The sequence below is a fragment of the Convolutriloba macropyga genome, chromosome 2 (assembly GCF_964194025.1).
Source record: "Convolutriloba macropyga chromosome 2, txConMacr16.3, whole genome shotgun sequence".
Lineage (NCBI taxonomy): Eukaryota > Metazoa > Xenacoelomorpha > Acoela > Convolutidae > Convolutriloba > Convolutriloba macropyga.
The window spans coordinates 20,379,362-20,393,344 of record NC_134469.1 but is presented as its reverse complement, the minus strand read 5'-3'; the positions used below and the strand labels follow the sequence as shown (position 1 = coordinate 20,393,344).

Below are 13,983 nucleotides of genomic sequence, written 5' to 3'. Positions count from 1 at the left end.
GTATGTTTCACTAAAAAAATTGTTATGACTTGAAATTATTTGCTTCCAAAAAATTGTTGATTTTTGAGCCTTGCCGCTTTTCTTCTTTTAGTCGAATTTTTACCTTGTCCCATTAGGTAAATGACCCATTCGCTTTCTAGTGAAGGGAAAACAAATTGTGTACTTTGATGTGATGGTATTTTTGACTATGTTAACTATGTTGATTATGTTTTGCTAGTCTTTTTGAAAATAGGTTAAGTTTTTGCCGTAATTAATGTTTTGTTTCTGTTTATTTTGCTGTTTGTCTTATCTCATAAACTTATTAATGGCAATTTTCTTCTATCCCCTAATGCAGCAAATGATTGTTGAATTCATTTTGTTTTCGTCGGTAATTTTTTTTTACTCAAGACCAATAATTTGAAGACATATTTTCGAACAGCATGTGCACTTATCTCTTCTTCATTTGGTAGACAATTAATTGTAGAAATTATTGTGATTTATGACATTTGTGGTAATGTTGTGGCAATAATTTCTGACAATAACTCAATTGTACAAAATTTCCGCATAGTTCTAGAAAAACAAGTTAATTTTCGCCTGCGGAAAACGCATAGATCACGAAAGATGTTTTGTTATTTTCTCGTGTCGCGCTCTCCGATCATTTCTTACCGTGTGGAATGGCAGCGCAGCACTCTGTTTTGGTTCCTTCATTAGGTCAAACAGATTGAGAGCCATCTTGGAGAGTAGTTGGAGCAGTCCAGTCGCAATTGACGCCGGGGCTGCCATTGACTCATTCCAGCACATTTTTATCACAGTCTCTGCGTGCTTGGCTAAACGATCATTTTGTCTGATGAATTTGTGGAGGTATACAACCCGAACAGTTAATTCAGCATGCCCCAGGTTTTTCGAAGAATAAAATAGTCTCTTCAAAAGCTTTAGTAGCCCAAGTGGATTTTTTCATGTGATCAATATTCGCAGAACAACTAATTTATTTTGGCTACCACGAATAAAAACTTCATTTGCTTTTATATTATTCGATATTGAAACAGAAGCTTAAATTATTATTACCCTGCAGCTCTGGATTTTTCAGCAAACAATCACAAAGCTTCTGTATGACCTCTAAGCTTCGGTGCGAGCCAGTGGATTCATTTCTTTGCAACAACATCAAATAAAGATTGACAACTTTTTTCGGATTCGTATCAGCTGGCAAGTCTGCTATCATGTTATTCAGGATATCCACACCTTGTTTCTCTAGACCCAAGTCGAAACATTTGAGAGCACAATTGGCTAGAATGTCAACCTTCGTATCCGAGGCGAGCTGTGAGTGTCTGGCCATGTTTTTCACATGCTTGTTGAAAGAGCTGAAGTCCCGTTGGCTGATTGAAGCTTGAGCCAGCAAATAATACAGGAATGGGTTTGTTGGATCAAGTCTGTAGGCTTCCTAAGAAAAAAATTTCAATTCTAACAACATCTTCAAAAACTGCTGTGAGAAGTGAATTAAAATTTTAAATATGATAATTGTTCCGACCCCACTTGTGGGGGGAGGAACTATATACTCAAATGGGTTTCTTTTGTTCAGTCAATTTTGGCTTCAATATCAAAAAAATTCGAAATCTATTTGAGAGCTCTTTTTTATAAAAAAAATTTCTACTTTTTTTTTGCTTTTTTAGTCTCCTAGAGACAAGTCACTTTTCATATCGAGGTTCCATTAATGACAAAACTCCTTTCCAGTCAAATGAAGCCCAATGAACAAAAAAATTGTTTTCAAGGAGTTGCTCATGTTTTTCTTTTAATTCGACTCTGAGTTTTCGTAATTTTCAATGAAATTTTGAATTTCTTTTTGAGGTTTTACTATTTTTTTGAAGTCCAATGGCATGGACTCATTGACTAACAGTGCAATATGTTCCGTAATGAGATTTAAATGAACATATCTAGTGCTTTAAGTGGACAGCTAATGGCTGTTAAGACATTAAAAATAATTTTTCGAAATTTTTTCGAACATTAACCAATCATAAACTTATTATGGTGAACTGTGTGTCAATCTTTGTCATGGCAGCGCCACATTATCCAAATATTGTACAGATTATCCAAATATTATTCTAATCCCATTGGCTTTGAAAAGACATTCAGTGGATTACTGATAAAGTTTTCAGAGAAAAGCTAATGGTTTAAATGGCTTCGAAATTTTCTCGCACTTTTCTACTGAATTTTGTTTTTCGCCTGTTTTTGTTAATGTTTTTATAGTCTTAAGATTTTTAGTGATCTCTTATTGATTTTCTATGCATGGCAAACATATTTTTCTGCCATCGTATTATTTCTGAGCGTAGTTATTGACCTCCGTTAAAAGCTTCTAAGTTTAATGGCTGTTAAGACTTCAAAAAAAGTTTTTCGAAAGCTTTTTGAACCAATCATAAAATTATTAATGTGAACTGTAATTCAATCTTTGTGATGACAATGCCCTCGCCCGTCCTATTGTAACCAAATTTGATCTATCGGGCGGTTTTATCTTCTAACTTTTAGTAATATGACTTCAATGACACAAGATTTCAAAGAAATAATTTTTTTTTTGGATATTTCCGTATTGTTGATTACTTTTGAAATCTTTAACACATTATCCTAAAATTTACAGCTCCTATTGGCTTAAAGAAGACGTTCAGTGGACCACAGATAAAGTTTTCTGAGAAAAGCTCATGGTTTCAATTGGCTTCGACATTTTCTTCTCGCACTTCTCCACTGAATTTTTGGTTTTTCCCTAATTTTGTTGTTTTCATAGTCATAAGACCTGTTGTGATGTCCTATTGATCACCTGAGCATGATAAACATTACCATACTCCTATACAAGTATATTTTAGCATTTTTATTGACTGCCGGTGAAATTTATTGAATTTAATGGCTGTTAAGAATTTAAAAATAATTTTTCGAAATTTTTTTTAACATTGACCAATCTTAAAATTTTGGTGAGCTGTTAGTCAGTCTCAGTATTGACAGAACCCAATTGCTTTCTACTGCAACTAAAAAAAATCTAGTTAGCGATTTTATCTTCTAACTATTGACAATATGACTTCAATGACACAAGAACTCAAAATTTTGGATATTTTCGTATTATTGGCTACTTTTGAACTCACATTATCCAAATATTGTACAGATTATCCAAATATTATTCTAATCTCATTGGCTTTGAGAAGACATTCAGTGGATTACTGATAAAGTTTTCAGAGAAAAGCTAATGGTTTAAATGGCTTCGAAATTTTCTCGCACTTTTCTACTGAATTTTGTTTTTCGCCTGTTTTTGTTAATGTTTTAATAGTCTTAAGATTTTTAGTGATCTCTTATTGATTTTCTATGCATGGCAAACATATTTTTCTGCCATCGTATTATTTCTGAGCGTAGTTATTGACCTCCGTTAAAAGCTTCTAAGTTTAATGGCTGTTAAGACTTCAAAAAAAGTTTTTCGAAAGCTTTTTGAACCAATCATAAAATTATTAATGTGAACTGTAATTCAATCTTTGTGATGACAATGCCCTCGCCCGTCCTATTGTAACCAAATTTGATCTATCGGGCGGTTTTATCTTCTAACTTTTAGTAATATGACTTCAATGACACAAGATTTCAAAGAAATAAATTTTTTTTTGGATATTTCCGTATTGTTGATTACTTTTGAAATCTTTAACACATTATCCTAAAATTTACAGCTCCTATTGGCTTAAAGAAGACGTTCAGTGGACCACAGATAAAGTTTTCTGAGAAAAGCTTATGGTTTCAAATGGCTTCGACCTTTTCTTCTCGCACTTCTCTACTGAATTTTTGGTTTTTCCCTAATTTTGTTGTTTTCATAGTCATAAGACCTGTTGTGATGTCCTATTGATCACCTGAGCATGATAAACATTCCCATACTCCTATACAAGTATATTTTAGCATTTTTATTGACTGCCGGTGAAATTTATTGAATTTAATGGCTGTTAAGAATTTAAAAATAATTTTTCGAAAATTTTTTTTAACATTGACCAATCTTAAAATTTTGGTGAGCTGTTAGTCAGTCTCAGTATTGACAGAACCCAATTGCTTTCTACTGCAACTAAAAAAAATCTAGTTAGCGATTTTATCTTCTAACTATTGACAATATGACTTCAATGACACAAGAACTCAAAATTTTGGATATTTTCGTATTATTGGCTACTTTTGAACTCACATTATCCAAATATTGTACAGATTATCCAAATATTATTCTAATCCCATTGGCTTTGAGAAGACATTCAGTGGATTACTGATAAAGTTTTCAGAGAAAAGCTAATGGTTTAAATGGCTTCGAAATTTTCTCGCACTTTTCTACTGAATTTTGTTTTTCGCCTGTTTTTGTTAATGTTTTAATAGTCTTAAGATTTTTAGTGATCTCTTATTGATTTTCTATGCATGGCAAACATATTTTTCTGCCATCGTATTATTTCTGAGCGTAGTTATTGACCTCCGTTAAAAGCTTCTAAGTTTAATGGCTGTTAAGACTTCAAAAAAAGTTTTTCGAAAGCTTTTTGAACCAATCATAAAATTATTAATGTGAACTGTAATTCAATCTTTGTGATGACAATGCCCTCGCCCGTCCTATTGTAACCAAATTTGATCTATCGGGCGGTTTTATCTTCTAACTTTTAGTAATATGACTTCAATGATACAAGATTTCAAAGAAATAAATTTTTTTTTGGATATTTCCGTATTGTTGATTACTTTTGAAATCTTTAACACATTATCCTAAAATTTACAGCTCCTATTGGCTTAAAGAAGACGTTCAGTGGACCACAGATAAAGTTTTCTGAGAAAAGCTTATGGTTTCAAATGGCTTCGACCTTTTCTTCTCGCACTTCTCTACTGAATTTTTGGTTTTTCCCTAATTTTGTTGTTTTCATAGTCATAAGACCTGTTGTGATGTCCTATTGATCACCTGAGCATGATAAACATTCCCATACTCCTATACAAGTATATTTTAGCATTTTTATTGACTGCCGGTGAAATTTATTGAATTTAATGGCTGTTAAGAATTTAAAAATAATTTTTCGAAAATTTTTTTTAACATTGACCAATCTTAAAATTTTGGTGAGCTGTTAGTCAGTCTCAGTATTGACAGAACCCAATTGCTTTCTACTGCAACTAAAAAAAATCTAGTTAGCGATTTTATCTTCTAACTATTGACAATATGACTTCAATGACACAAGAACTCAAAATTTTGGATATTTTCGTATTATTGGCTACTTTTGAACTCACATTATCCAAATATTGTACAGATTATCCAAATATTATTCTAATCCCATTGGCTTTGAGAAGACATTCAGTGGATTACTGATAAAGTTTTCAGAGAAAAGCTAATGGTTTAAATGGCTTCGAAATTTTCTCGCACTTTTCTACTGAATTTTGTTTTTCGCCTGTTTTTGTTAATGTTTTAATAGTCTTAAGATTTTTAGTGATCTCTTATTGATTTTCTATGCATGGCAAACATATTTTTCTGCCATCGTATTATTTCTGAGCGTAGTTATTGGCCTCCGTTAAAAGCTTCTAAGTTTAATGGCTGTTAAGACTTCAAAAAAGTTTTTCGAAAGCTTTTTGAACCAATCATAAAATTATTATCGTGAACTGTAATTCAATCTTTGTGATGACAATGCCCTCGCCCGTCCTATTGTAACCAAATTTGATCTATCGGGCGGTTTTATCTTCTAACTTTTAGTAATATGACTTCAATGACACAAGATTTCAAAGAAATAAATTTTTTTTTTTGGATATTTCCGTATTGTTGATTACTTTTGAAATCTTTAACACATTATCCTAAAATTTGCAGCTCCTATTGGCTTAAAGAAGACGTTCAGTGGACCACAGATAAAGTTTTCTGAGAAAAGCTTATGGTTTCAAATGGCTTCGACCTTTTCTCGCACTTCTCTACTGAATTTTTGGTTTTGTTGTTTTCATAGTCATAAGACCTGTTGTGATGTCTTATTGATCACCTGTGCAAGATAAACATCCCCATACTCCTATTAAAGCATATTTGAGCGTACTTAGTGACTGCCGGTGAAATTTATTGAATTTAATGACTGTTAAGAGTTTAAAAATAATTTTTCGAAACTTTTTTTTAACATTGACCAATCTTAAAATTTTTGTGAGCTGTTAGTCAGTCTCAGTATTGACAAAACCCAATTGCTTTCTACTGCAACTAAAAAAGTCTAGCTAGCGGTTTTATCTTCTAACTATTGACAATATGACTTCAATGACAAAAGAACTCAAAATTTAGGATATATTCGTATTATTGGCTACTTTTGAACTCACATTATCCAAAAATGATTCTAATCCTATTGGCTTGGAAAAGACATTCAGTGGATCACTAATAAAGGTTTCAGAGAAATGCTAATGGTTCAAATGGCTTCGAAATTTTCTCGCACATGTCTACTGAATTTTGGTTTTCGCCTGTTTTTGTTGTTGTTTTTATAGTCTTAAGACTTATTGTGATCTCTTATTGATTTCCTATGCATGGCAGACATATTTTTCTGCCATCGTATTATTTCTGAGCGTAGTTATTGACCTCCGTTAAGAGCTTCTAAAATTAATGGCTAGGACTTTAAAAAAAAAGACTTAAAAAAAGTTTTTCGAAAGGTTTTTTTGAACATTAACCGATCCTTAACTTTTTTCTTGGACTGTTAGTCACTGTAAGTTTTAGTATTTTAAGGATTCCTTTTTATATCTTGTGCAGCCAAATTTAATCTGGTTAGTGTTATCATATTTTACCTATTTGTTTTAAAACTTCAATGCCACGAGTTTTCATCTTTTTTTAAAAAAATTTCGGGTAAATTTTTCCTTTTTTTGGATCCTTTTAAAATCTTATCACATTATCCTATTACTGATAGTTCCAAATGGTTTAGGGAAGACGTTCAACGGATCATAAATAAAGTTTCCAGATAAGCAGCTTATGATTTAAATGGCTTCGACACTTTCCTCTGGCACTCTTTCACTGAATTTTTGGTTTTTATTTTTGATTTTTTATTGATTGTCTATGCATGACAAACATCTTTTTCCTGCCATCGTGTTATTTTTGAGAGTAGTTATTGACCTCCGTTAAAAGTTTTTGAATTTAATGGCCGTTAAGACTTTGAAAATAGTTTTCAAAAATTTTTTTGGAATAATAACCAATCCTAAACTTTTTATCGTGAACTGTCAGTCAGTCTTAGTACTTTCGGGATCACTTTTCATTTCTAATGCAGCCAAAAATAATCCGGTTAGCGGTTTTATCTTCTACCTATTAGTTTTAAAACTTCAATGCCACTAGTTTTCATATTTTTTTTAAATTTTCGGGTACTTTTTCTCATTTTTGGATCCTTTTGAAATCTTATCATATTATCCTAATACTGATAGTTCGCATTTATTTAGGTTAGACGTTCAACAGATCATATATAAAGTTTTCGGTGAATAACTTATGATTTAAATTGCTTCAACACTTTCTGATGGCGCTTTTCTACTGAATTCTTGTTTGCAGTCTGTCTTTGTTGTTGTTTTCATCTTCAATAACCTGTTGTAAGGTTTTATTGAAAAAATATGAATGGCAAACAAACTTGTTGTCAAATGGAGGCATAATTAGCGTATTTAGTTGATTCCGTTGAAAGCTAATGAAAATAATGGCGTTGATACTACGGGTTTTCTCACAATATTCATGGTTCTAATGTATTTGTTCATATTTGATTTTTTCTGAAATTAAATTGATAAAAAAGAGAAATCCCATTGCGGTCAGAAATTTAATTGAACATAGGAAAACTTTTTGTGAAATGTTATTTTTTTAATGCCTTTGACACTTTTCTCGCTCAATATTTTTTTCTTGAAATTGCTTGTTTTTGCCTGTTTATGTTGTTTAGGTAGCCGTAAAATGCTGGCAAGTCTCTTAAGCTTGTCGTTGAGGATTGAATTAACCCCGAATCAATCAGTCAGTTTCTGGCTTTTAATGTTAAGGTTTATGATATACATTTTCAAATATTTTTCAAATTTTTCTGTTTTTGTTGTTCTTTTCGTCAAATTGTAACTTATTTTCGTCAATGAGAGGTCACATCCCATTTCTTGTATTTCAAAAAAAAAACAATTCTACTGATAACATTTGTCACCGATGCTTTGTTGGACAATATGCGTTTTATAAACGTTTTTTGAGTGGTCAATTTTTGTATTTGTTTTTCTCTTCTTTCAGAACAATCGCGTAATAACAGGTACCAATGGTTTTCAAATGTGGCCCAAGTAAACTTATTTAATATCTGAGTATAAATCCTTCAGCTGAATTAGTAGAAATAACGATTGAATTAAAACTACATAATATTCAGATATTAGCTAATGATTTTAATGGTAGCAAAAGTTTGTGTTTTCGCAAATCATTTGTAAATTTTTGAGTTTTTCTTTAGTTCGTTTCTATGGCTTAGTCTAATCAAAGACAAGTCCTTTTGGTTTTGTAATAAATTTTTAGTAATTTATCAGGGATCATTTATTTAAAAGCTAATGATTTTTAAGACTTTTGAAATTTCTTGCTTTAAAAATGTTGATTAATTTTTGAATTTCGCCTCATTGATCGTTCGCCTCTTTGTTGACTTGTAACAGTCTCATTAAGAAAACTTTCCATCCGCAGTATAGTTAGGAGAAAGTAAATTTGAGTAGTTAAGGATTAATCTGACTGCATTTTGACGTTGTTACTATGTGCTTTTAAATTTAGATATTCAGTTATTGCCAAGAAATGTTTGTTTTCGCTAAATTTTTTTGCTGTTTTTTTTGTCTTGTAGTCTTGTTAAGGTCACATCTCATTGGCTCTGTAATAAGGCATGGCATTAAGTTATTCAATTAGTAGATAGGTTGTGTAACCATTGTTTTAAACTCGAAAATCTATTTTTGTTATTTCTTCATTTGGTTGACAATTAAGTCAAAAATGTAGATGAGCTCGGGTCGGAACATCATGTGCGAACGCACATTAACGAGCCGCCTTGTTCAGTCGGTCCTCAAATTTCTTTTCCATATTCTACTCCATTCTATACGCTATTTTACGAGCTTTTGTCTCATCCCACAAAAACAACTAATATTTTCAATTTTTCAATATTTTGTACTGTATATTTTCCAATTTGAGCAGCTAATATATATTTTAAGCCTGCTCATCATAAGCGCAATTCAACCACGACTCTCACATTCAATTTTGCTGTGTTTGATAACAATTCGACAGCATTTTATAGAGATCAGACCAAAGCTTATAAATAAACTTTAATTTAGGTTTTAGCAACAACCAAGGTAAATACCTCCAAAACTTCTACTGCTGCTGGCAAATTTTGCTGTTGCATGTAGATGTTTCCAAGATGTCGCATCAATCGAGCCTAAATATTCACAAGTTCAGTTTCTGGAGCAACTGAAATTCTGGAGTTAAAGCATTGAGATGCAAAGCACCATTTAAAGCAGGAATTCATCTTACTTAGCCACTCTGTAAGTTCATAACTCTAATATGCTATCACTAATATTATTTCAAGATTAGCATAGAACCCTCAGAGCAAAATTCCTTGCCATTCAACCACCTGATTCCAATTCTTTCAATCATTCCAGTAAATCTACACTTGAGAAAATCACATTGAGGGTTTAAACAGAATCAGAATATCTAAAATAGAAGCTTAATACTAATGCATCCAATCAAGGGAGGAATGCGACTCCTCAGAGATAAACATCAATAACAGACATCGATTCTACCCATCAATTTTGAAACTCAATATCAGATTTTACTTAACCTTAGACATCTTATCAAGACTTGAATCACGACACTTAGCTGCCAAATCTGCAGCCAATGCCAACAACCGCACGATTAAGTGGTCTTCATTCTCACATCCATGCTTGGCTATCAGATCCGCCGAGAACGGCAGCTGGTTGACCTGATCTGTGAATTCCTTCCTGCTTTCAGCATATTGCCAAATGTCATGCACAACTGACACCGGACAGCTCTCAGCTTGTTGGAGGGAAGCTGTGGCAACTTCTTAAGCAGACAAAAGCTAAGCTCTCACATCTGTTGTTTCCCGAGAGTTCATAGTAAAGATCTTTATTGTTGAGCAAAGAGCTTATGCGCTGCATCATATTCCTTTTGCGCACTGTAATTCTCTTCCTATTTTATATATAAGAAAACAAAACCGAAAAACGATATCATTATTGTGAAATATCAATAAAAAGTACAAAAACCCTTAAAAAAGCGTCTGCAACGATGAAATCATAAAAATAGCTCAAGATTGCACATAAAACTCTTAATATATGATAGAGATGGTCAAAAACGCTCCAAATCGTACAATTACTTGTTCATATGGTTTAGAAAACCACTTCACCAAAAAAATTAACGCAAAACTAAAAAACTGCTTCGAAAAAGCCGCCCGTGATCAAAAAATTTTGCTCGCTCTGCAAAACTTTTCTCGCTCAAAAATCCGGCTTGGACAAAAAGTAACGATCTCTTCTCTCTGCACATCTTCAATTCGTTCAGCCGTTTGACCTAAACACTAGATTGCGGCATTTGCATCCTGTATTAAATATACTCCAAAAAAATTACTCCTCTTCGAGTCGTAAAAATGAGTGGACAGATCTTGAAAAAAAGACAGCGCACCACTACAAACAATTAAAAACCAAGAGAAGGACAACAATAGCTTGCTATCGCAGCTATTAATAAGGAAAAATGTAATGTCATGCAACGAACTCTAACCTTTGATATTAACTTTGTGTGATGTTCAGTGGCGTGATATCGTAAAGATTTGCTTATATCTTTTGTGCTTTCGTTTCAATCACTTTTTGAACAATACCCACTAACACCGGGTATTATACTCCTAACATCGAATAATTGACTAATTGACTTGGACTTCACTTTTGGTGAGCGCTCAGTCATTCGATGAGTTTTTCGGAAGATACGAGAACGTTTAAGCAGTGCAATAACAGTTTACGGTAGACCAATTTGAGTATACGATAAAAAAACATGTCTCGCATAACTCTATATGAGGCACAAAAAATTGAACAATCATATTAATAGCGAGTAAGAAGGCATCGCATAATGAGGCTGCAATGCCTGCGAAAAGCTCGCAAGCTTCAGTAGTATCCTGATCATGCTTAATCAGGCTAGCCTCAGAGGCTAATCGGGAGTAGTGTCTAAATCTACCGACTGACATAATTCCCTTTCACAAAAGGAAATGATGTCTCCTCAGCAGTTTCGACAAAACGTACACTCAGGGACTACTGAAGCATAGGAACTTACTGCTCTAGAGAATTACCATCTCAACGCGTCACAAAAAGTAAAAAAGGGCAGGTTATAAAACGATCAAGCAAATGTCGCATAAAAGAAACCAAGACAAAAATAATTGCTAACAAATTTGTTTGAGAGAAATTAATCACCCAGACCGCTTTACATCTGTAAGAGAATAACTTAGAAAGAAAACTTTAGACAAGTAGACCTCACAACATCTAAAAAAAACGCGAGCTCGCTTTTAATTTGAATTACTTTTTTCTAAGGAAGTTACTGAGCACTTTAAGAAGCCAGAAATTGAATATTGATAATCACTGTTTTGAAACACAATGAAAAACGCTAATTATGCTTCAATTGCAATATAATAATCTCAGATTTTTAATAATTCAGCAAAGAGAGTAAGTAACGAAAACAACAATTAAAAAAGTAAGAAGTAAGCAACAACTAACCGCTAATGATAAGTTCGGGTCGATTTTTGCCAATTGCCGCCTTTACAAATCCACAACGGACAGACCATTTCTCGTCTTCAAGTCGGCCTTCATACTTATTCAGAACACTGGTGAAAGTGGACTCAACGTACTCGTTTCCTCTACATTCTAATAACACCCCGAAGAGAAGCTCAAAGTGGATTTCTTCAGAAGAATTCTGCACTATTTCTTTCAACAGGCCAACATGTTGATTATGTTGAGAGGTGCTACCACCATCGGACATGGTCAGAGAAAGCTTAACAATCATAAACATCACCAGATTTTCTTTGCGCATATTGGCTTGCAGGCTACTGTAAATATCTCGAGCTTCTTCTGTTCTGTTTTCTTGATTCAAAATGCTCATACAGTTACACAATGCTCGAAAATCGTAAAAATCCAGGTCCGCCTGTGAGAGCCTCAGAATGTTAAGCACAACCAAGATCAAGTCCGCTATGTTTGCCCTAAAATCTTGATTATTGGACACATTTGACGGTATATTGTCATATTTCGGTAAGATTATCTTGAGAATGAACTGACAAGTAGCTTTTGCCAAGTCAGCAGTACAGGTCTTGAATTCCAAAAACTTGGTTTTGATCCAGTTTTCCACAGTTTCAAATTCATCTGACAAAAATTCATAGAAATGAGATTATTGAGAGGAACAAAAAAGCAGTGACTCAATATGGCTAAAGAAACGCTGCAGACTGTCCCGCATAGCTTACTTCGGAGGTCTAACATGGCAAATAAGCTAATCGTCCAGCCTCTTAACAACAAAACTGATTACCGTGTTCAAACTTCCATAAATATTCAATGTCTCAAAAAGCGCTTGCAATATATCACTGCTGTTGTCTTCTTTCCTGTCATTGACAATCACTTCAAGTGAACATCGGATCGTACAATTTTATACTTTTAGGGGAAAAATTTGTAGATGATTAGATGCACCTTGAAACAAAGATGAGAGCACTTTGGCTAACTCGATTTCGAACAGCGACTTGTGCACTTCACCGACCAAGCTCACATTTGGGCTCGACATGTTGTTTCCTAGTAACCAAACCGCCGCTTTCCTGCCAATCTCAGCCGCCTGTAGAACCGATTCCCTCAACTCTCCTTTCGCTTCCTTCAACAATATCCAGCCACTCTTTCGGCAGATGAACATGCTTGTCCTGTGGTCTTTAACCTCCAGTGGCTGTAATCTTGCACAGCATTCAATACACAATTGTACACACTTCAAAAACAGTGGCTTGGAAACGTCTAAGCTTGGACTTCGTATAAAGTTATACAATTCTTTCACAAAGGCCGAATTTTGTACCACATGTGCGCTTCCATCGCTAAGTACACTTCTCTGGAACAGTTCGAATGACTTCTCGTCTTTAGTTTCCCTAAACTCCATGAACGCCGGCACATTTGCCAGCTTATTAACGGTCTCCATCCCAATCTGAAGTGAGTTTAAAGACTGTGAAATTAAGACAGCACAAGCAGTAGCAAACAATTGATGTTCAAACAGTCATTCAAAACAAGGACGCTCGCGTATGTAAAATCACAGCATAAAAATACAAAAAGTTGTCAATGGCTGTCAAACTTTTCCATTTTCATTTTTTCAGAATTCGAATTTAATTCATTGCGAATCAGAATTGCGCGGTACATCAAACAATTAATGCTGTATGGCATGTTTTATAGTCCTGACTAATTCCTTCGCGTATCGCCGCAGTAAAAAATGACCAAAAATAAGTTATGATCCAACCCTCCGTTAAATGGGATTTAGGAAATTTAAACCAATACGACTTTGTTTAAAGCCAATTTAGGCCGATTGACACCTTTTTAGAGAAAAAGATATAGTAGTACCATTAAAAATTCATTTTCCCACCTTTTCAGGTCTCAAATCAACTTAACGCCCTTAGATAATTCTAAACCATTTTACAAGATTAGCAAAGGAAAAAAATACAAAAGGGCTCAAAAGGCATCAAACGAAACAGTAATAATCCAATGTTAGGTTACACAAATTCCAAAAATGAGCAACGTTTTGAAGGAACTCCTTTTAAAAACTTTTCAATCAAAAGAAATCATTTTCCTGCATGCTCAAGATCATCAAAAGAAAAGATGTACAGTAGTATGCTACAGATGTCCCTTTCAGAATATGAGACTAAAATAGTTTTTTTTCAGTCGTTCCAATTTATTTACAAATTCATTTTCAGAAGAACTCAAAAATCCTTTAACAGAGCTGCATTTAATTTACCCTTCGAATTATAGTTCACAAGCCACCTTTTCTATTCCCTCAGAAAAGAATATAGAAAAAAATTGCGA

At 33.6% G+C, this 13,983-nt stretch overlaps 1 protein-coding gene across 1 annotated transcript in view; it reads right to left on the bottom strand.

The window, feature by feature from the left end:
- Positions 1-13,113, bottom strand: part of LOC142357804 (uncharacterized) — a 47,880-nt gene extending 34,767 nt beyond the window's left edge. Inside the window, exons 1-6 of the mRNA XM_075409329.1 lie at positions 12,625-13,113; positions 11,668-12,306; positions 9,738-9,979; positions 9,261-9,335; positions 1,045-1,417; positions 646-806 (exon numbers count right to left, since the gene is read on the bottom strand). Of these exons, the coding sequence (XP_075265444.1) occupies positions 646-806; positions 1,045-1,417; positions 9,261-9,335; positions 9,738-9,979; positions 11,668-12,306; positions 12,625-13,111 (1,977 nt within the window). The 5' untranslated portion in view covers positions 13,112-13,113. The remainder of the gene's footprint in view (positions 1-645; positions 807-1,044; positions 1,418-9,260; positions 9,336-9,737; positions 9,980-11,667; positions 12,307-12,624) is intronic.
- Between the last annotated feature and the right edge of the window lie 870 nt (positions 13,114-13,983).